We start from the raw sequence: 21,668 nt of genomic DNA on the forward strand, positions 1-21,668 counted from the left end.
AGACAAAGATAAAACCAAACTACAACTTCTTCGAGAGTTATCACAACAAACCGTGTAAACTGATACATCAATGATTTATAACTCAACAAGTAATGCTCAATCAATGAGTCGATTTATTTTGGAAGGATATGGACATATTGATAGATTCCTCTGCTTTGAACTGCTTACAGAACTTGCCTGGACTATGTATCACTTGTATGCTTTGTGATCTATTTGTTGATGCAGCGAATTATGGTAGTGCTAGCGTATCTTTGCTGATGTGTCACCAGTGATGCAATTTTTCCTAGGAGCCGTTAATTGACTTGGTGTCATGACATTTCTGTATCCTCCTCCCTTCTACTAGTGATGGTCTAATTTTGGGGGCCAACAGAGGTGAGGTAAAGAACCTCACCCCCCCACCGGCACCAAGGCCAAATTTGGGGGCCAACAGAGGTGAGGCAAAGAACCTCACCCCCCCACTGGTACATAGGCCTATCCACAAGTATGGCTATATGCTGGACCGGTAGTCAGTGACGGGTATGATCCAGTTGCAGTGGTATCAACCTAAGACAGGAGGCTGACGCCTAAAAGTCAGTTTTCCGATGACGGGTAAGAACCATATGTTGAATTGGACAAACCTAACACGCACGGTCCCTAGCCAGATTGCTTGTTACTTAAACAGAAGGGGGGAGATGCTAAGAGCCAAGTATATGATGCATGGCATTTTTGGTCGAAAGGTGACGCCAGCTAACCATTGAGATGATATGATTATGTTAAGATTTGCATTCATATGGATATTGGACTCCTGCTGTTCACCTAGGCCGGCTACGGGACTCCTGGAGAGTTCCCATTGGTTGGGGAAGTACAGTAGGAGGGAGTTCCAGGGGAGGAGCTCTCTCTGGAGGAGGCCGCATGGGTGGAAAAAATCTTCCCGGGCGGTACCGGACATTGGCGGCAGTTTCAAAAAATAAACTTTGTTCCTGCTTGAGTGGCTCGTGATTTTGTGCCCAGCCAGACTGCGGCACTTCTGGAACATGGATCCTGCTTCACAAGCAGCAGCAACAACAGCTTTTGAAAGAAATTTCTAATTCACATGGAATCATCTGCAAAGGATGAGGATGGCCAGAAAAATGATGAATAGAAGTAGGAATCTTGTACCTGAACTAAAAAGAGTGACCTATTTCTTTCTGCTCAATTAGCTTTGGCTAATAGGGTGACAGAACATGCAGAAGGCAGGGTGAGATTTTATCAATGCATTTGTGACCACAAGCTTTTTATAAAGAATGAAAAGGGAGAGCCTGATCTTCATAGCTACAATTTTTAGAATTACAATGCTCTCTCTCACCTGTATTTGTCCTATTTCCTTTGGCCTTTTCCCCTACAAGCAAATAAAGTCAACAAAAACTTAAAATCACAAACCCACAGTCGGGTTTTCCTTTGCTCCTGTTCCACTTAGAGAAAACTAACATTAATTGTGCTCAGTTAGTAGTTTCAACTGAGCCAGGAAATGCCCTTCTAAATGGTCAATCCACTTACTCCAGTTTTTCTCCATCTTATTTCAACAGGTTCTGTGATATTATGATACATATATTTTCGTTTTCATTCATGGTTCCTGGCTTATAACTCTGACCTACATTGTCTGTTACAAAAGCCTCCTCATTACAGAGAGTCCTGTCACATCCCCTGGAGAAGGAATGCTGTACAGGGAGGCCAAAATAAAACTGTATGTACAGGTCCTTTGAATTTCTCCACCCAATCTATAAGCACTTGTCCCAAAGGACAGGGTCTAGAGAACATCTGGACAGCTGAACACATGGAGGTTCCTAGAGGGTAGTGTCCACAGAGGGCATGGAAGTTCCATGCTCCTTCTCCCATGCCTTACCAATGCATCTCTTCATGTATATCTTTAATAATATATCAGTAAACTTAAGAGTTTTCCTGAGGTGTGTGGCCACTCAAGCAAAGTAATGGAACCCAAGGAGGGGGTTATGGGAACCCCAATTTACAGCCAGATAGCCAGAAGAACAGGTAAAAAAAACCCTGGGACTAGTGACTGGCATCTGAAGGCAGGTGGCAGTGTTGGGAATTGAGCTCTCAATCTATGAGATCTGATGCTATCTTCAAAAAGATAATGTCAGAACATTATCTGACACTAGAGGACACCTAGCTGGTGTGTGCTGCTGCAGGAATTGCTCGCTGGCTGGAGAGGAGAAATCCCGGCCTGTTTTGAGGCCACAGAAGTGATCTGTGCTGTGAGTGCATAGCAAGAGAAACATTCCGGTTGGATTTTCCTTCTATACCCTCAGAAGCTCCCATCATTTTTTTTTTTTTTTACAAACCCCAAGTCTTGCCAGACCACCGTGCTCAAACACCTCTGATGACTTCCCAGTGATTGAGCCCTTGGCATGCATCCAAGTGCCCTTGCCTTCTAGCTGCAGCATGCCCCTGGGATTCTTGGACTCCTATCAGATCTCACCTCACCCTAGGCTCAAGTTACACTGAACTGTCTTCTCTTTTCCAGGACCACGCCATTCATTTGTTCTTTGCATGACTATCCATACCTTGGATGCCCTCCCCTCTGTGTTCACCTTAGACACCACCATCTCTTAAGACCCATCTTAGATTTATCTTGTGAAGTTCCTTTCAATACCACATCTTCACCTGGCCACTCTTCTGCCCATGGCAGAATTAACCATCCTCTTTCTTGAGTTTCATAACATTCTGGGCATCTTCTTTTTAAAGGATATTCAAATAGTCTGAAACGTTTCTTGTCATATTTCTTCATTCCCAATGGACAGATAAGAGAGGATCATTTTCTTGATTATTTTTTCTCTAACCCATCACACTTAAGAGTAGGAACTGGGGATGGTGGTGCTCAGTACCTCATAGGGTGGAAGTGTAAAGAGCCAACGAAATGGTGTGTGTAAACTGCCTAGCAGGGAGACATGCAGATGATGCTTAATAAACATTTGATATTATTAAAAAAAAAAAAAAGAGTAGGAACTTACTAAAACTTTAGTGAATAGGACTGAAGTGGGGGAGTGACTTCACTGCTGAAACTGTTTCTTCATTTGCAATATGATGGCCTTCATTTGCAACATGATGGGATTCTTGCTATTCTACCCTTCTTATGTGGCTGTGGTAGGCACCAAATGGGTAAGTGGGTGGGAACATGCAATGAAAACGGAAGAGGGTTGTATGGGTACAGAGCCTCATTGTTCTTTTAGCATAGAAGCCACTTCATCCTCTTTTGTAGCATATAGAATGAAGGACTACACGTCATCAAGGCAGATAGAGGGCTGAGAAACTGCTAATACACTGTAAGCCCAAGGCTTTGGCAAAGAGGACAAAATAAAACACCTGGACATACTATTTCCACTTGCCCAAGCCAGTCCCCTTCATCCCATATTACACCCCTTGATTCCAGGGGTTATTTTCTTTGTGACATTTTCTATAGTTCCTAACACCAGAAAAGGCTATGATTAGAGAGAACTAGGCAATATTAATCAGAGTTTTTCCTTCGCATTACTAGAGTCTATAAGAAATTCAAGTCAGAAAAAGGAATTCACTGGAACACTATATTTTAATTCTAAAATACTAATAAATCAGAACACCAGTAAGTGAACACATTATTGTCTTAAGGTCCTGTCTTAATGGAGACCTGTAGCACAACATTTAAATCTCAACTATTCAAAGCACCTCCTTTTTGTTTTTTAATTGCAAATATCAAATATGATTAATCAAACTACATGGTAAACAAAGTAACACTCAAAGGGTCAATTATATTTTAGTTGAACTACCTTCCAAGAGAATAGTCTTTCTAGACTTGTTTCCCTTTTTATTTTTTTATTTTTTCCTGGTGTTAAAACATTCTAGAAGAAATATTCTTTTAGTTGAAATTTTATGTATTAACTGTATTATAAGAAGATTTTTTATATTTTACATACTATAAAATAAAATAATTCAAAAGGTTTTTTTTCTAAATTAGAATTCATAAGAATACAAAAACATCTTACCTCCTTGGGGAAAAAGGGTCCAAGGATAGAATAGGCCATCATGGACCCTAAGTTCATGGAAGCAGCAGATATTAGTACAAACAGCTGTTCTCTTGAAAGCCATCTGGGTGTCTCTCTTGAACTTCCTGAAGGGCCATCGCCTTGGATGCAAACACACTGCAATTACAGTCATGTAATTGGGACTATGAATGGAAATACAGAAGTGTCATTTCTGTGCAAAAACAATGTACTCTGAAGAGACATGTTGAGCTAAGGCTATTTTAAATATAACACATGTGACCAAATAGAGAACAATCCTGGGAGACATCACTGCAATATTGAAAACATTATATTCATTCACACACTACCATCTATTAGAATCTCAATGCATAGATTACCCAGCCATCTGTTTTGCCTTCACCATAAAGTTTATTTCCCTGGTCTTTAATAAATCACTTTAAGAAAGATGAGCAGCAGGGTGATCTCCAAAGGGTACCACTCTATGAAGTGTAATTAATGTCCCTTATTTTCTCAAGTTACTAGCTTCATAAGTTATATGGACTCAAAAATGTTTTAAGCATAGAATGTTAGCTGTTTATTAGGAATTCTAGGGCGGTATTGAAGTCAAGTGGCAAGTAAGTCGAAAACATTCAAATGGTGGATTGATAATATGATATATCTCTGAAAAGGCAAGTCCCACAAATCTGTTAAGTGGATTCCTTCCTTCCTTCCCTCCTTCCTTCCTTCCTTCCCTCCTTCCTTCCTTCCTTCCTTCCTTCCTTCCTTCCTTCCTTCCTCGAATTACTGGTCTATTGCATCAATTCATTTAACACTGGTTTCCAGGGCTAAATTGTCATTGAACTTAAACATCCAGTCAAATATTCAGGTTCCAACATCGCAGCACATTTAGTAGCCCTTTTTAAATGATTCTGAGAGGGAAAAAAAGGAAAGGAAAAATATATTCGATTTGCTCTACTTGTTCCCAGAGGTTGCCACTGTAGTCCAGAAGAAAACAAATCTGTGCAATATGGGGAAGTCTTAGGAATCTTTATAAAAATTTTGTAGTAAATGAAGAAGGGAAATGAGAGAAAGTTAAAAAGAAAGGGGAACAACAGTGAATACTTAAAAGATAACGTTTTTTACATTTGTCTAATGGTATACTTATTTGAATTCATTCTTAAACACACAGAACTTAAAAGCAGAGCTATGGGGGAAAAATCACTAGATAGAAACTAGAGCCAGGCCTCTAACTACCCCTCCCAGAGAAAGAAACGCTGGCCTGAACCCTACGTCAGGACCCAGCCTTTCCAATCTCTCTAAAACAAACCATGCTAAAGTCAATTCGATCCTGACTAAAGAGACAGGCCCGAAGCCACCGCGCCGCGCGCCCGTCCCTGCTCTCTCGGTCACCTCCTGGTCCCCCAGGAATCAAGGGACCAGACGCGTCCATGTGCGGCGTTTCCTCCAGGTCCAAGCCGGTGCCGTCAGACTCAACCTCCCACGATCTGACCGGCCGGTCGCCACCGCTCAGCCTGGCCCTGGCATCTCTGATCCGCAGTTGGCAGCGATCTGCGTGAAGCTCTGCAAAAACCTTGGAGGAGAGTAAGCGCCCGGGGGCGGGGCGGGGCGGGGCTGAGCAGAGGAGGGGGCGGGTCCTTTCCCATTATTATCTTAATCTGCTTTAGGGGCTATAATTTATGCTGTCCCTTTTCATTCGGCAGGAGGTGGGGCGGAGAGGGGGAAGGGAAGACGAGTCTATATTTTATATAGTTGAACCTCTACCTTAAAGACACAAAGTGAATTAGAAAATTAGATTCACACTGAATCGTTTTTAAAGAGTTCGGTTATTTATTTTTCATCGTGTGCAAATGAGAAAGTGTTTGTAATCACTGAAACCAGATATTAGTAAGCCGGAAATGAATTAAACAATGTGAAGCCCTTGCAGAAAAATATATTTGCAAGAATGATAATGAACGAGGAAGCATGGCAGAGTGGCTAGGCATATGGTTTCAATTCAGGGGATTCTCAAGCCATTTGTGACTTAGGTCAGCATGGTCAGCTTCTCCAAGAAGAACTGCAGAGGTAGCTCAGTGATAAAGCACCTTTGGATTCAATCTCCGTACAAAAAAAAAAAAAACAAAAACGAAAAAATAGTGTAAGTATGTGGCTGCTACCTTACTCTCCCATTCACAATTTACAGGCACACACACACAACACACACACACACACACAAAAGGTTTCATTTCATTCACCTTATGTACTATTTGGGAAGGGCTGTTTGGAGAATGGGAAAGTCTTGATTTGGGCCAAGTGAACCAAGACTGTGTACCAGGAACTGTGAATTTAAAGTTGCAGTCAGCCTTTAAAGTCCCCATCCAACCTCTGCCCTCAAGTAGCACACCTTCTCCTAACTTGAAGCACTAATTTATACTTTACTATGATGCCGTGGATTTTGCAGCAGAAATACGTTGAAAAGATTGTGTACTTTTGACAAATTATGTCTTGGTTGGCTTCTAGTGGAGGGCATGCTACCTCTGATCTTGAGGGTTATGTGCAGTTCCTGGGTGAGCAAGAACCTCCTTTAACAACACTGTGAATGCAAGTCAGCCTTAGCAAAGTTTCCTCAAAATGGCCTTAGCAAGTCTTTATGATCTAACCCTACCAGCTTCTCCAGTTTCATTTGACTCTACCTTTTCTCTGTAATCTAACATCAAAGCAAAGAGGGGAATTTTCTTCAATTATTTCTTTGACAATTTACATGTTTTTATTTGCTCCCTTTCTTTTTTGCAGATACGGGATCACCCAAACTGGTCTTCTAAGTTATTGCTCTTTATTTTCTCCTCTTTATCTTTTTCTCCATTTAATAGGAAGTTTTCCCAACTTTATTTTGGCAATTCTTTAACAGAACTTTTTATTCTCATGACCTCTCTTTCTCTCTTATTCTTATTTTCCCATTAGCAACCATTTTTACATTTAATGTGAATCTATTTGTTTGTATATGTTTTCATAAAATATGTATTCTTGTTTTTGTCCACCTATTTTTAATTACGTAAAGCATACTATGATATATATGTTTATGCAGATGTTATGTGTGTGTGTGAGTACACACACACACACACACACACACTTTCCCCCCCTATCCTTTTCTTCACTTCTAATTTCTACTTCCCATTCTCCCTCTAGATGATAGGTGTTAAAACTAAATTTGGACAATCCTGGACTTGTGATGGGGTTACATCCCAATAAATCAATCACAAGTTGAAATTATCATAGGTCAAATATAATGCATTTAATACACTTAACCTCCCAAACATGATAGTTTAGCAATACAGCATGCTGTGTTGTGAGCTGTGGCTCCATGTTGCTGCCCAACATCTTAACAGAATATCATATTGCATCTTACTTCCCTGGGTAAAAATCCAAATTCAAAGCTCAAGGTATAATTTCCACTGAATGAACACTGCTTTTGTACTAACTTTAGTTGAAAATCTTAAACTACCGTAAGTCAGGGACCATCTCTATATTATCTTGTTTTCTGTGACTGTTGTAACAAATTATCAAGGGCTTTTTAAATTAATACAACGCTGTCCTGTAGACCAAACATTCAACCTCAGTTTCACTGAGCCCAAATTAGTTGTCAGCAGGTAGTACTCCTTCTGCAGGCACAGGTAGGGGCGGGGGTGGATCTATATCTTGCCTCTTACAGCTTCCAGCAGCTGCTGGGATATTTTCTTGTGTGTGGAAATGCCAATACAATTGTAATGTCTGTCTCCGTGGTCAATTTGCCTCCTCTCTTCTGAGTATGTAACCTTTTGCTGTTCTTTTATGGCATTTAGGGCCTCCTGAATAATCCAGGATGATCTTCTCATCTCATGATCTTCAGTTTAATTACATGTACTCAAACTCTGTTTTCCAAATAAAGGGAACATTTACAGGTTTCAAGGTTTAGAACATGGGCCTATTTTTGGAAGCCATTATCAGACTGCTATAATTAACTACTAAGTGTTGTATATTTACATATGTACATATGTGGAAGATTTTTTTTTCTTTACAAACTAAAATGGAATAGTATGGTTTCTGTTCACACACTGCCTTGTCAGAGAAATGTTCTCATCCTCTTATTCAAACACAGCCCGAATCACCCTGTTCCTTCACCCTTCTATACTCTTCTTCTTAGCATTTGTGTCTGTCATACTTTCCTGTTACTTAATAAAGAAACAGCGTTGGCTAATTTCAGCAGAAAGTGAATTTGTCATAGATAGGAAGCACCTGGGACCATCAGAGGATCATGCACACCCATACAGATTAAGTGCCTGAAATCACCACGGATGTGATCCAGTTACACATGTCATGGTCCTGTAAGACACATCTGCAGCATGTGCTTCCAACATCACTGCAGCTAGACAGGAGACACTGTGACAACCCATCCCTACTCCTCTGATATGCTGCTGCCCTCACCCAACAGGATTTTAAGTGGTGCCAGCTTCTACTTGCTTGCTTCCATCATATAGCAAGACCTGGTATGTCTAAAATCATGTAGTGTAAATTCTCCAACTTTGTACTCCTTTTTCAAGAGCAGTTAGAATATTCTAGGTCCTTTGAATTTCCATAGAAATGTCAGAATCATCTCTCAATCTCTCTCCAAAATACTTGGAATTCTTATTGAGACTTTTTGACTCTGTAAATCAGTTTGGGGAGCATTCACATCTAATCACTATTGGATCCTTTAACCCATGTACATAGTATATCTCTTTCTTTATGTAGGCCTTCTTTATTTCAGAATGACTCTTCATTATTGTAGAAGTATGACATAATCCATGTTAAATTTATTCCTAAATATCCTAGTTTGGGAAGCTATTAAAGTTGAATTGTTCTATATCTAAATTTCCAATCATTTGCTGATTATATATATACATATATCAGTAAATGAATTTTATATTACTCTTGTATCCTACAAACTGCTAAATTCCCTTATTAGTTCCAGTAGTTGTTTTATAGATTTATATTTTCTATGTAAAAATGATGTCATCTGTGAATAGAGTTTTTACTTCTTTCTTTCAGAAATGTATGCTTTTGTTTCTTATTGCACTGGCTAAGATGACCAGTAAAATGTTGAATAAATATGGTGAGCTGATGAACCTTGCTTTGTTCCCAATTGGTCTTCCACCATGAATTATGAGGTCACCTGCAGGCTTTTCATATGGCCCGTTATCAGATTAAGGAAGTTCTGCTTTTATTATAAATGGTTTCTCTTGTTTAGTCTAATATGATAAATAACACTGAACAATTTTCTAATATTAATATAACCTTGCATTTTTGTATAAACCCAATTTGGTCATAATATAGTGTCTTTTGGGAATTAATGTGGTAGTATTTTGCCAATTTTTGTATCTATTTTTATAAATAATGTTGATTTATAATTTCTTCATCAAGTTTTGGTATGAGGATAATCCTGCATTCATAAAGCAAGTCAGAAGTTATCTTCCTTCTGTATTTTCTGTAGCAGTTTGAATAATATTAGTGTTATTTTTCCCTAAATGTCTGATAGAACTCAATGATACTATCAGGGCCTGGGAAGGTTATTGATAACAAATTGTTAATATACTAAGTATATTGCTATTCAAATTTTCTATTTATTTTGTGTCAAATTTGATAAGTTGTAAATTTCTAAAGAAACTTTCCTTTTCATCTAAGTTGCAAATTTACTGGCATTAAAATTTGCATTGTATTTATTTATTTATTTTTGATGTTTGTAAGATCTGTTGACATAGTTCCCCTTTATTGCTGATCTTTTAAGTTTGAACCCTCTTCCCTTTTGCTTAATCAGTGTGTGTGATGGAGTAAATGTTTGTGCTCTACTCCCCACCAAATGCACCTGTTAAAACCCTAATCCCACTTTGATGGATTTGGAGGTAGAGTCTTAGGGAGGTGATTAGGTTTTGAGGGAAGAGCACTTTGTGAAAGGGATCAGTACACTTATCATAAGAGGCCAGAAAGCTAGTTAGTTTTTTTCCCACTCTAAGATAACTCTTCCAGAAACCAGCAGTCTGTAACCCAGAAGAGGGTCCTCACCAAAACCCAACCACAGTGGCACCCTGCCCTCAGACTTTCAATCTTCAGAACCATCAGAAATAAAAGTCTGTTGTTTATAAACCACCCATTCTATGCTATTCTTCTATTGCAGCCCAACTGCCTTGGACAGTGTAGCTATGGGTAAAAAATCTTGATGATCTTTTCTTTCTTTCTTTCTTTCTTTTTTGGTGGGGGGACCAAGGACTGAACCCAGGGGCGCTTAACCACTAAGCCACATCCCCAGCCCTTTTATAATATTTTATTTAGAGACAGGATCTCGCTAAATTGCTTAGGGCCTCACTAAATTGCTGGGGCTGGCTTTGAACTTGCGATTCTCCTGCCTCAGCCTCCTGAGCCACTGGGATTACATGCATGTGCCACCGTGCCCAGCTTAATGTTCTTTTCAAACAAACTTTGCCTTTTTAAGTTTTTCTCAATTATTTAGCTTCTTATTATTAACTTATTATTATAAGCTTAACTTCTGTATTATCCATTTCTACTCTCATTTTTATTTCTTCTTTCTTCTACTTTCATTTGGTTCATTTTGTTTTTATTTTTCAAGTGTCTTAGGGCAGAACTTTATATTGCTGATTATCCTTTTCCTCTTTTCTAATACTAACATTTATGGCTTTAAATTTCCCTATATGAACATTGCTTTAACTACATCCCATAAATTATCACTCAGTTTGCAATATTTACTAATTTCCCTTATGTTTTCTTCTTTTATCCACAACTTAATAAGACCTCTGTTTCTTATTTCCAACATTCCAGATTATCTTTTTTTGCGGGGGAGGTGTACCAGGGATTGAACTCAGGGGCACTCAATCACTGAGCCACATCCCGAGCCCTAATTTGTAATTTATTTAGAGACAGGGTCTCACTGAGATGCTTAATGCCTCACTTTGCTGAGGCTGGCTTTGAACTCACCATCCTCCTATCTCAGCCTCCCCAGCTGCTAGATTATCTTTATATTGATTTTTAATTTAATTCTATTATAATCAAAGAACTATTCTAGAAGATTTCCATCTTAAGTTATTGAAACTTGCTTTATGACCCAGCATGCATTCCCTCTTTGTAAATGATACCATATGTACTAGAAAATAACAATATTCTATCATTGTTGGGTGTAGTGTTCTACAAAAGTCAATTATGTCAAAGTTACAGTTTTGTTCATATCTTCTATGATCTTACTTATTTGGCCTAATTGTTCTATCAACCAATAATTGAGGGAGATTCAAATATCTACCTACAATTTTGAATTTATTATATCATTTAATTCTTTCAATTTTGAAGCTGTTAATTTCTAATTACAATCTATTATTGACAAAGAACTATTCTAGAAGATTTCTATCTTGAAACTTGCTGAAACTTCTTTAGTTAGATAGTAGATAAATACCTTACATTTAAGGTAAGTACTGACATGGTTGAATTTAAGTCTACCATTTTAATTATTTGTTTTATATCATCCCTTCTGTTTTTTATTCAGTTCTTCTTTTGATTTAATTGAAAAAACATTTTGGAATTCCACTTTAGTTTATCTGTCTCTATCCCTTTCAGTTATTTTTTAATTGTTTGCTTAGGGATTATAATACACATTCCTAACTTTTCTGGGCTACTTAGTTAAAATTGTAACACTTCATATAAAACCTTGTAATTTAACAGATCACCTTAATTAAGAAACCTGCAGTTTTACAGATCCATGAGATATTATATTATTCATCTCCCATTTTTAATGTACATATTTTTCTTTTTTTCTTTGGTTTGGCTGCCCTGAGAATTTTTCTCTTTACCATTGGGTTTCAGTAGCTCACTGTCCCTGGGTGTGTGCAGGTGTGTGTCATGAATTCACTGAACTTCTTAAATCTGTAAATTTATTTATTTAACTAAATTTGGGAAACTTTTGAATATTATTTCTTCAAGTATTTCTATATAATTCTTTTGTCTCCTGGCCCTTCAACTGCATACACAGCATGTTAAACCTTTCAATTATAAATACGAGAGCTTTTGATTTTTTTACTTCTGTCCCACAGGTCATTGCAGCTCTATTGTTTTTCAGTTGCTTCTCTCCCCCTATCCCTGCTCCATTCTTCAAGTTGGATGATTTCAGATTCATTTAGCTAAAAGACTGGAAATGTTTTAACAAAGCCTACATAGTCAGACAATGATAAGGAGGAGAATCTATATCAAAGAATCCTTAAATCTCCAGTCTTTCCAGAAACAATTTTTAAAAAGAAACATCAGAAAACAGTAGAGTTACTCTAAAGAAAGCAGCTGGAGTCCCACACACTCAGGTTTTCCTTCTATCCCATGGGAATACATTTAATATTAACTTAGGGTTTGCTCTTTTGGCCACTATGCTCTATTTCAGTTATAAATTTATCTTGTTACTAGTTCACAATGGACTGACTTATAAACATAAAGTATCAGCTCTACCTTCCATAGTATGCTTAGTTCTCAGGAACTCTGATTCAGCCCTGCAGTGAGTATCTATCACATCTGGTGCTAGGTAGCAACTGAAACAAGTGGAAGAGGAAATATTCTGTACAAATGAAATGTGAAGCTGCTGTAATCAAAATGGAGTTGCTTATGTCCTAACAAAAATAAATAAAGCTGAGAGATTATAAAGGAAGAGTTCTTCTGCATGATTGACTAATAGTAACTATCACAAAACACTATCAGAACTACAAGCTTGCACAGAGGCCACCACGGCCTTATACAAAAGTATTTTTACCAGGGCATCTGGCCAGCAGCTGTCCATTCTACCTCAGATTGACATCATTCTTGTTATCATTCACTCTATCCAAGAATTATTGTTTTGAATTAGCTGATGTAATCCTCTCATTTTTATCTTTAAAAACTTTCCTTACCTAAACCTCCTTGGATATATCCATAGTTTACTATAGTATGCAAACACCCATTGAAATGCTCTGATATTTCCATTCTGGGCTATTTCCAAATAAATGTCATTATTCTTTGGGAAAGTCTCTCTGATTTTATAAAATTTAGGGTAATATTAGTAAGGCTTAGAAATGTGGATAAAAATTTCACAAAACTCTCAAAATATATAAACTATTGGCATAGGCTTCATACTTGGCTATATAACTATCAGTCCCATTCTCCCACACAATCATATTTTTTCCCCTCAATAAACTGGGTTTTGCAATTAAAGGCCTAACATACTAACTATACAAGCTACGGGACTACCAATAGCCTGTGTTAGTCTATTCCACTTTTATTCATTCATATACTTTCTTATTTTATTTTCCTTCTTACCAACTCCTTTTCTCTTTTGATTGTCCCTTTGACATATGGGAATTTATCCAAATCTTTGTCTACAACTAATGTTTCTTAAGTATATTTCAAACTATAGTACATGTTATAACAAATGAGGGTTAAACCTGTATGTTCCTGAGCTGCATCAGGGTAACATTTTTCTGTTTTTTCACAACATTCATTTCCATCTATTGTACATATATCGTTTGTACCCCCAAGAGTAGAGACATTTCAAGTTTTCAAATAGAAAGTGGTTTTCTTGGAATGTCCAAGATGGAGTATAGCTACCTACCAACATCTTGATGTCACATTTTTAGCCTGTGGAACTGAGAGATGATAAATTTCTTTTTTTTTTAAAGCAATTTAGGGTACCTAGTTACAACAGCTCTAGCAAATTATAAACTACGTAATAGCTAAACTTAGATGATTCTGAAATACAAATTTCTACTGCTGTCTCTTTCTAACTGCAATATTCTCCTTTTCTATCGATGAAACCTTTTATTACAGTGAGATGGAACCAGTTGTATCATAGCCGAATGTGAGATACAGTCATTCTTGAATCCTCAGTTATCTCCTTCCCACATTTCAACAATCATTCAAATGGTTTGGATGGTTAGGAGTATGGGCCTTAAAGACCAGTTTCTCCATTTACTAGTCATCTGACTTTCGACAACCCTTTAAGCCTGGGTTTCCTTACTTCTTAAGGAGAGCTAATATTGGCATTAGTACATAAGGTCTTTATGACAATCTAGGGAGAAAACACAGAATAAGAATTTAGCACTCTACCATGGAGCTATACTCCAACCGTCCCCACCCTCCTTTTTTTGTGATACTGGAGATTGAACCAGCTTTACCACTGAACTATATACTCAGCTTTTAAAAAAAATTTTAAAATTTGAGACGGGGTCTTACTAAGCTGCTGAGCTGGCCTCTAACTTGATTCTCCTGCCTTGGCCTTCAGAATACCTAGAATTATAGACAGGAACCACCATGCCTGGGTGTACTTATTTTTTACATGTACGATTTCAAACTCATATTTGTGTACATTATGTAAATGTTATAATCTGCTTGTATAAGAATATTTTGCTACTAACCTTTTAATATCTATTTTCTTCCACCTTTGACAATATCTAAAATTGAAGGAGGTAAATTTTAAAAAGTGAACTGGAGAACCTATATTAAAGATTCCTTCTATCATGAGTATGCCCTTTAACTTTATTTGCTGGGTGCGGGGTGGGGATTCGAACTAGTTATATAACTAAGATGATTTAAAAAAAAATGTAGGTCCAGTCCTAAGGAGGGAGGTTTGTGGCTGATAGAAAAGGTATTTATTAAAGTAAAATATGAAGGCATAGGTCCATGATATTGAGTCAACAGAACAGATTAGGAACTGCTAGAAGAGGTAAGCCAAGTCTGAATTGATAGGTACTAAACTGGGAACCCCAGCACTAAAGCCACTAAGCTAAAAGGCCCTTAGTCATTTTTCCTTCATGAAAATGCTTTGTTTGAAAACAGTTATTTTCCATATTTACATTTCCAGAGTTTTTACAAATCGTTTGCTTCTTCTATAAGATGTTCTGGGGAAATGAAATATAATATGCTTATTAGCACATTAACTTTTAGTCTTCTTCTTTTTTTTTTTTTTTTTGGTGCTAGGCATGGAATCAAGGGTCTCACAGATGCTGGGCTATCACTCTATCAGAGTTATTTGTCCAGTCCTAACACATTAACTTTAATTTGAAAAGAGTGTTTAAACACTCCTAACCACATTCTTTCTCAAATATAAAAATATTTTAAGGGTAATTGTCAAAAAAAATCAAAAAGGCATCTGTGCCTCGCCCTTACTCTCTGTTTAGAATACTCTCTCCTTTTCTCCCCTGCTGATGGGATTCCCTTTTGGAGCCCTTTTCACAAGCTGCTACAAGCTCGAAATCTTCTCCTTAACCCCAGGCCACCTTGCACCACCTTGCACCACTCTTGTGGCATTTAGGCAATCTATTCTTGGGCTCAAATCTCAATCCCACGTCAAAAATGCAGAGCCGTGGGTACATTCTGGCTTTTTGTTTCTTAAGGCAAAGTTTCATAAACATTTGTGTACGTTACAGAAGACGACTCAACACTTTCAAAATGAAACTCAAAACCAACTGAAAAGCTGAAAATGAACTCCACCAATTTACTAAAATCCCAGGACTTCTGTCTTGATAACTCTCCCTATAATCTTATCACACGGACAATTTTCGTCACAGCACTCAGGAGCCTGACTTTGCTCTTTGTATACACCCATCAGACCCATAACAAAGGCTTACTAATTGCTGACTGGCTGGTCAACGTGTTAAGAGAGAGAGGAAAAAAAAAAGATTATATTCAGCAGTTCCGTGTATTTGCTTTAGAAGTGGACTGGGGAACTGGCCAATTACTTCAAAATGAAACATAATTCTTAGGGGAAAAAAAAAATCACAAGTTTGGTGTTTTTCGAATTGCACCCCGAATTCGCCGACTCCTCTTTTCCAAACGCTACGCTTTTCATTCCTATAGCACCCGAAGCCGCGCCCGTGACAAAGTGGGCATGAAGACATGGCGGGGGAGCCCTGCCCTGCTTGCACTAGGAAACCCGCACAAGACTCCATTGAAACCCACCACACTGAAACCGGAACCGACGGCCGCGTCACGTGTTCCGCTCAACTAACACACAGCCTGCCAAGTGGGTTTGCTAAGTGCTATAAGTAGCGAAAACGTGTTGGCTCCCGTTTTAAGGAAACAAAAATGAAGAGAGCCCACAGAATGACTTAGAAACCAAGGGGCAAAACGTGAAACTGGCAGGAAATTACAACGTGGCGTGGAAAGGATTAAAACTGGCATTCTTAGGGACCCAGGGCGCATGGGCGCCAAGGATCGGATTAAACCACTCGACAGAAAAACTTGGTTCCTCAGGCACTCCGTAGGATGAGCTCTCTGGTCTTCGCAGGCCACGCCTGCCGCGGAAAAGGACAGTGAGAAGCTGCCCGGGTGTTGCCTGTTGTGCGCGCCTAACACTGGCCAATGCAGAGGCAGGGAACTCACAGTGTTTTTGTTTCTCAACAGTCTCAAACCGGAAACAGAAAATCTAAAAGTCTGGCACCGCGAGAGTCACCTTTTTTTTGGTGGGCGGGAACGCACATGCGCAGGGGACCCTAGCAAAACCCTTAAATACCGTCATGAGGTCACGTGCGGCCTCTTTCTCTGCCGCCGCCGAGTCGCGCGGAGGCGGTTGCTCGGGGTGAGTTACGTCTAGGGTCGGCGAATGCGGTGGTTTTAGTGGGACTCGGTGACTTCTGTCACGGATGGGTGATTAGTGTCCGATTTAAACACAGTCGTCTGATCAGTGTTTTTGTTTTTCAGTTTGTTGAAGATTCAGCTTTATCCGTAATCCACCGCTATGGCCGAGGAAGGGTGAGCCCGGGGGCCTGGTTTGGGGTGCGGGTGCTAAATAGGCCCGGAGCCATACGCGCCGGACAGGGTCAGCTGAGGCGCCATGTACCTGTGGTACATCGCTCATGTCTCCGTCGGGTCCAAGGAGTTAAATGTTGGCGAATTTTGGCTGACGTTTCTGATTTGTCGCGTTTCAGCATTGCTGCTGGAGGTGTAATGGACGTCAACACTGCTTTACAAGAGGTGCTGAAGACCGCCCTCATCCACGATGGCCTTGCACGTGGAATTCGCGAAGCTGCCAAAGCCTTAGACAAGTACGTTTATCAATCTCAATACTGTGGGTTTTTGCAACCGGAACAAAACTTCAGCTGAGGGAAGAAAGTGTGAAGTTCATGGTGTTAGCACAAAAGTTCTGAATGGCATCCGTTCTACAGGAAACCTAGGAAAAGCTATCAGACTCAGATCTATATAGCCCACTAATTTGTGGATTGCTGTTTGGAATGGGGGCAAGCCGTTGATTTCTTAAAACTACAGTGTTTGAATGATGACTTAAATGTCGGATACCCCTTCACTCCTTTCATGGGTGAAAACATTACAGTCTGACAAACCTGTAGGTTGTGGCTCTATTCTCGTTTTGAGGATTCTGAGCCTCATAGCAGTTAGCAAATCAAGCATTATGCTAATTGAATGAAACATGAAGCTGATGTTTGTTGCAGAAGCATCTGGACTTTGAGGAATTGTGTGAGTATAATAAGGAATTTAATCAGAAACCTAGAGTACTTGTAAATTTATTTGGTTGAGTTACTAATTTTGGGGCTTGAAGCATCTTGCTTTGAGTTGAAATTGAATGCGTTAAGGACTTCTGTGCCAGATTGTCAGTTAAATTCACTTGTATAAGTTGACCCTTAGCAGGTCCTAGTAGCAGTTTTACACAATATATATACTTTGACAGTGTTAAATGTTATTTTGTCTAAAATAAAATCTCTTTGTTATGCAGTAGTTTATATCTTTACATAGTAGGTTTTGTATAAGAAAGTTGTTGTGGTTGTGTTGGCCAGATTTCTCCCCTCTAAAGTTTTCTCAGCAGAGTTTTGTGAAGATATGTGTGTGTTTTTTTTTTTTTTTTTTTAATGTTAGTGTAGCGAAAGCAGAGACAACCCTTAGTGCAAGAGCATTGAATTTCATTTTAGTTGCATTTTTTTCATTTCAGGCGCCAGGCCCATCTCTGTGTACTTGCATCCAACTGTAATGAGCCTATGTATGTCAAATTGGTGGAGGCCCTTTGTGCTGAACACCAAATCAATCTAATTAAGGTAAGTTAATTTGCACTAGCTTTGGATAATTGGGCTGGTTTAAATCATGCTACTTGTATCCAGTCACATGTCTGACATTGTTCGTTGTGTTAAAGACAACTAACAAAACATGCCTGCAAAGATGCTAATTGGTGATCTTGGTGCTGTACATGATGACAACTGGCTCCCTCTACTGAATTGCCATGAGGAAAATGCCATGTCACCCTTCTGACTACAGCTACCTTTGGGGTTTAATTTACTCTTAGTGGCATTAATATCTGCTAATAATGAAGTTTCATTTGTCTAATTACTGCAATAGGTCGATGACAACAAGAAACTAGGAGAATGGGTAGGCCTCTGTAAAATTGACCGAGAGGGCAAGCCCCGTAAAGTGGTTGGTTGCAGTTGTGTAGTTGTTAAGGTAAGTCAGTATCTGGGATGAAGGCTGTTCTGTGTGTATCTTTGTGTTGAAATAAATCAGGAAACGTAAGAGGAAAAAATGTGTTTCTTAACAATTTTTATGGGTATTTGAAAAGAAAAATGAGACATTTTAAAGCCAGCTAGTGAATCTGCTTACCTGCAAATGTTTCTGCAGAAATTTTAGAAAAAGCTGGCAATAATAATGCCATCTTACGAGCCTTAAGGACACTGAAGTCCTTAAGGTCCCTGAAAATGGCTACAATAAATAGTGATGGGAAACATTTCCAAAGAGTTGTTAAAGCTTCATTAAGGCTTTCGTATATAATTAGGACTTGGGTGAGACTTCCAAAAGTTAATAAGAAATTGTATGTGTTTTTTTTCTTTTTTAAAGGATTATGGCAAAGAATCTCAGGCCAAGGATGTCATCGAGGAGTACTTCAAATGCAAGAAATGAGGAAATAAATTTTTCGTTCACATTCCTCACCTCTAGCTTTTTATTTGGGGCAGTTATATAAGGTCCTTTTAGTGAAGGGACATTAACTAACAAATTCTGGAAGCATGTTCTACAACAACTCTATGGTTTCTAGCTAAAAAAACAATTATTGATGTGGTTTTGGCATTTAAACTTGAGTAGCCTAAGAAGCAAAAATATGCCTAACAGAAGGGAGTGAGGACTGACAAGACCAGCTTACAACCTGGAGAAAAAGACTGAGTTTAGGAGAGTAGGTATTTACAGATTAAAATCCTACAGCTTAATAGTGATAGCCAAAATCAGGGCAAATTAGAAAAGTGTACAGGTTAACAAATGGGTGGCTGTGGGATGCTACAAATGCATGATATCCTAGTTAACTTTTATCTAAGATTTGGTCACTGAAGCAAGAGATGTTTCAACATAACCCAGTCTCAAAAATTGACCAGTATATTCAAGTTTATGTTAAGTTTCTGATTAAGAGCATGTGGCTTAAGGTTTTAAATGAGCCAAATATGTATTGAATGCTTGTTGCACTGAGCTTAACCAGTTTAGCTGAGAGCTTACTGAGCTCTATGAACATGGTGTTCATGGTGGTTGTTTCCTCAACTGTTATACATAAATTAATACATAAATAAACCTTTCCAAGCATGTTTAGGTGCTGACTTTTCCTGAAAATGTACACTCTAGCCTTGGCAGTCTGGATCATTGGAGGTTGGGATGCATTTTTTTGTGGGAGATTGATTTGGTGGCTTTTAGGAATGCTTCAAAATTTATCTTGAGTTCTGGAGATGTAGCCCAGTTGGTGCTTGCTTTATGTGCACAAGGCCTTGGGTTCAATCCCTAGCACCACACAAAAAATATTTTGAAATGTAAGGTCCACTGCCTCTTTTTGAAAGCTTTGGATCCAATTTACAACTGCCTTAAGACTTCTCACCTAGTTTTGGAATTTTGGTGTATTTTTTTTTTTTTGAAGTGTCAGTCTGGTTTCAGAACAATGCTGAAATGATCTAATCTTATGTCAGTTGAACCTATAGGTTGGTTGCACCTGTCTTATTTTGATGCTTTCATGTCCAACAATTTAGCTGCAATATCCACCCCCCTTTTGATTTTAATAACCCAGGGGAGTTAACCTCTGAGCCACATCCACATTTTGTCGGTAAATCTGAGGCTGTCTTTGTTCAATCCTGCTCCAGCCTCCCAAACTGCTAGGATTACAGGCATGTGCCACTGTGCCTTAGCAGTGCTTATTCTAATGTCTTTTGTAGGTTCGTCAAAATTTAAGTCTTCATCACCTAGCATCTCTACCTTTTTGTCCTTGCTATGTTCAAGGGTTTATTATCACCACTTTGTCCTTTGCCATGCTTTGCCTTGTTTGTAATTCCCAAAGTTCAGTCTGTTTATTTCTCTGTAGCCTTTATTGTACCCAGCTTTAAACTCAGGGCTATTTAACCACTGAGCTACACTGTATTTTGAGACAGTCTTGATAAATTGGGCAGGTACTTGCTAAGTAGTTGAGGCTAGTTTTGAACTCCCTCCTGCTTTGGTTTCCTGAGTCACTGGGAATACAGGTATGCACCACCACTTTCAGCTTTTGCAGCCTTCTTGTAACATCCATAGGTTCCTATGATCCAAATGTTTTCACTCTGCATTCAGAGAGCTTGTTAATGCCCATGTGCACCTCAAGTTTTTTACGTTTCACTGAAGTGAACTTATTTAGTCACCTTAAGAACATTGTTAAAGGAAAAGCAAGAGCTATTTGGTATGTACCAGAGTCCAAGTGTTCGACCATCAGTCTTTGGTAGCAACTTCCCTGGCCAGAGCCCTTTGGCATCCTCAACTGCTTTTATGCATTATCTGGATGATTTTCATGCTGGGTGTCAGTTACTCATCCTAACCAGTCTCAATTGTTAAAAGTGATCATGTCCATGTGATTTGTGACTTCTATGTGGAACAAACAGGGTTCACCAGGGAGCCCATGGAAGCTCTAGTGTTAGGACAGAAGCAGGGAGAGAGAATTTTTTAAATATTTATTTTTTTAGTTTTCGGTGGACACAACATCTTGTTTGTATGTGGTGCTGAGGATCAAACCTGTGCCGCACGCGTGCCAGGCGAGCGTGCTACCACTTGAGCCACATCCCCAGCCTGGTAAAAATAGTTTTATGAAACTGGTTGCTGTGTGTGCTCTGAGTGTTTCCCTTTTGTACCCTGAATAAAATGTCTCCAAGTGCTTGGTAATATTTTCACGCTCAAATGGGCAGACTGATGAGTCCTGTTTATATTGGCTGTAAGAAACCTCCAAGCCACTTGGGCCTGGTAGTACATCCCTGTAATCCCAGTGGCTCCGGAGGCTGAGACAGGAGGATTGCAAATTTAAAGAAAGCCAGCATTAGTAATTTATTTAGCAAGGCTTAAAGCAATTTAGCCAGACCCTGTCAAAAAAAAAAAAAAAAAGGCCTTGGCGTTTGGCTCGGTGGTTAAGTGCTCCTCAGTTCAATCCCTGGTAACAACAAAAGTCCTCCAAGCCTAGTATTCCATTTCTTTCTGTTCTTAACTGTTGTTTGGTTCTGATTTTATTAAAATTTATGTATTTCTCATAAGCTACTTTAAATGCTTTTAAAAATGAGTCGGGACATCGACATAGAACTTTTAAAAAGGCTGTATTATGCTGTATATTTAAAACAAGAATTTGTCAGTCTGTAACTGGATTATTGAGGCAGTCGAACCATTTTATAGGCAGAGGTGTTATAAGCCCTAGAA

The 21,668-nt window shown here is 38.8% G+C and overlaps 2 protein-coding genes and 3 non-coding genes across 6 annotated transcripts in view; 4 read left to right on the forward strand and 1 right to left on the reverse strand.

The window, feature by feature from the left end:
• The window catches only part of Slc18b1 (solute carrier family 18 member B1), a 53,365-nt gene extending 47,796 nt beyond the window's left edge, over positions 1 to 5,569 (reverse strand). Inside the window, exons 1-2 of one of the 2 annotated variants that reach the window (XM_046449709.2) lie at positions 5,385 to 5,569; positions 3,996 to 4,135 (exon numbers count right to left, since the gene is read on the reverse strand). In XM_046449709.2, coding sequence (XP_046305665.1) covers positions 3,996 to 4,135; positions 5,385 to 5,424 — 180 coding nt within the window. In that variant the 5' untranslated portion in view covers positions 5,425 to 5,569. Of the gene's footprint in view, positions 1 to 3,995; positions 4,152 to 5,384 lie in introns of both variants that reach the window. The other variant, XM_046449716.2, reaches the window with a different exon arrangement.
• Positions 5,570 to 16,488: 10,919 nt separating this feature from the next.
• Positions 16,489 to 18,922, forward strand: Rps12 (ribosomal protein S12). The gene is made up of 6 exons (XM_046449724.2): positions 16,489 to 16,575; positions 16,698 to 16,748; positions 16,925 to 17,041; positions 17,938 to 18,040; positions 18,339 to 18,440; positions 18,831 to 18,922. The coding sequence occupies exons 2-6, from the start codon at positions 16,735 to 16,737 to the stop codon at positions 18,891 to 18,893; spliced, it is 399 nt and encodes a 132-aa protein (XP_046305680.1). The 5' UTR covers positions 16,489 to 16,575; positions 16,698 to 16,734; the 3' UTR covers positions 18,894 to 18,922.
• LOC124096963 (small nucleolar RNA SNORD101) lies at positions 17,263 to 17,335 on the forward strand. Its single transcript, XR_006853061.1, has one exon. It is a non-coding gene; the product is annotated as a small nucleolar RNA SNORD101 (small nucleolar RNA).
• LOC124096993 (small nucleolar RNA SNORD100) lies at positions 18,183 to 18,258 on the forward strand. The gene has a single exon (XR_006853071.1). It is a non-coding gene; the product is annotated as a small nucleolar RNA SNORD100 (small nucleolar RNA).
• LOC124096977 (small nucleolar RNA SNORA33) lies at positions 18,573 to 18,703 on the forward strand. The gene has a single exon (XR_006853068.1). It is a non-coding gene; the product is annotated as a small nucleolar RNA SNORA33 (small nucleolar RNA).
• Positions 18,923 to 21,668: the final 2,746 nt, after the last annotated feature.

This window comes from Marmota monax, unplaced genomic scaffold (assembly GCF_021218885.2).
Source record: "Marmota monax isolate L192 unplaced genomic scaffold, Marmota_monax_Labrador192_F-V1.1 WCK01_AAM20220418_F8-fsc00030, whole genome shotgun sequence".
Classification (NCBI taxonomy): Eukaryota; Metazoa; Chordata; class Mammalia; order Rodentia; family Sciuridae; genus Marmota; species Marmota monax.

Coding starts and splice junctions, on each gene's coding strand:
- Rps12 (XM_046449724.2), top strand. Junction 17,042..17,937: donor GCTGCCAAAGCCTTAGACAA/GTACGTTTATCA, acceptor TTTTCATTTCAG/GCGCCAGGCCCATCTCTGTG. Junction 18,441..18,830: donor GCAGTTGTGTAGTTGTTAAG/GTAAGTCAGTAT, acceptor TCTTTTTTAAAG/GATTATGGCAAAGAATCTCA.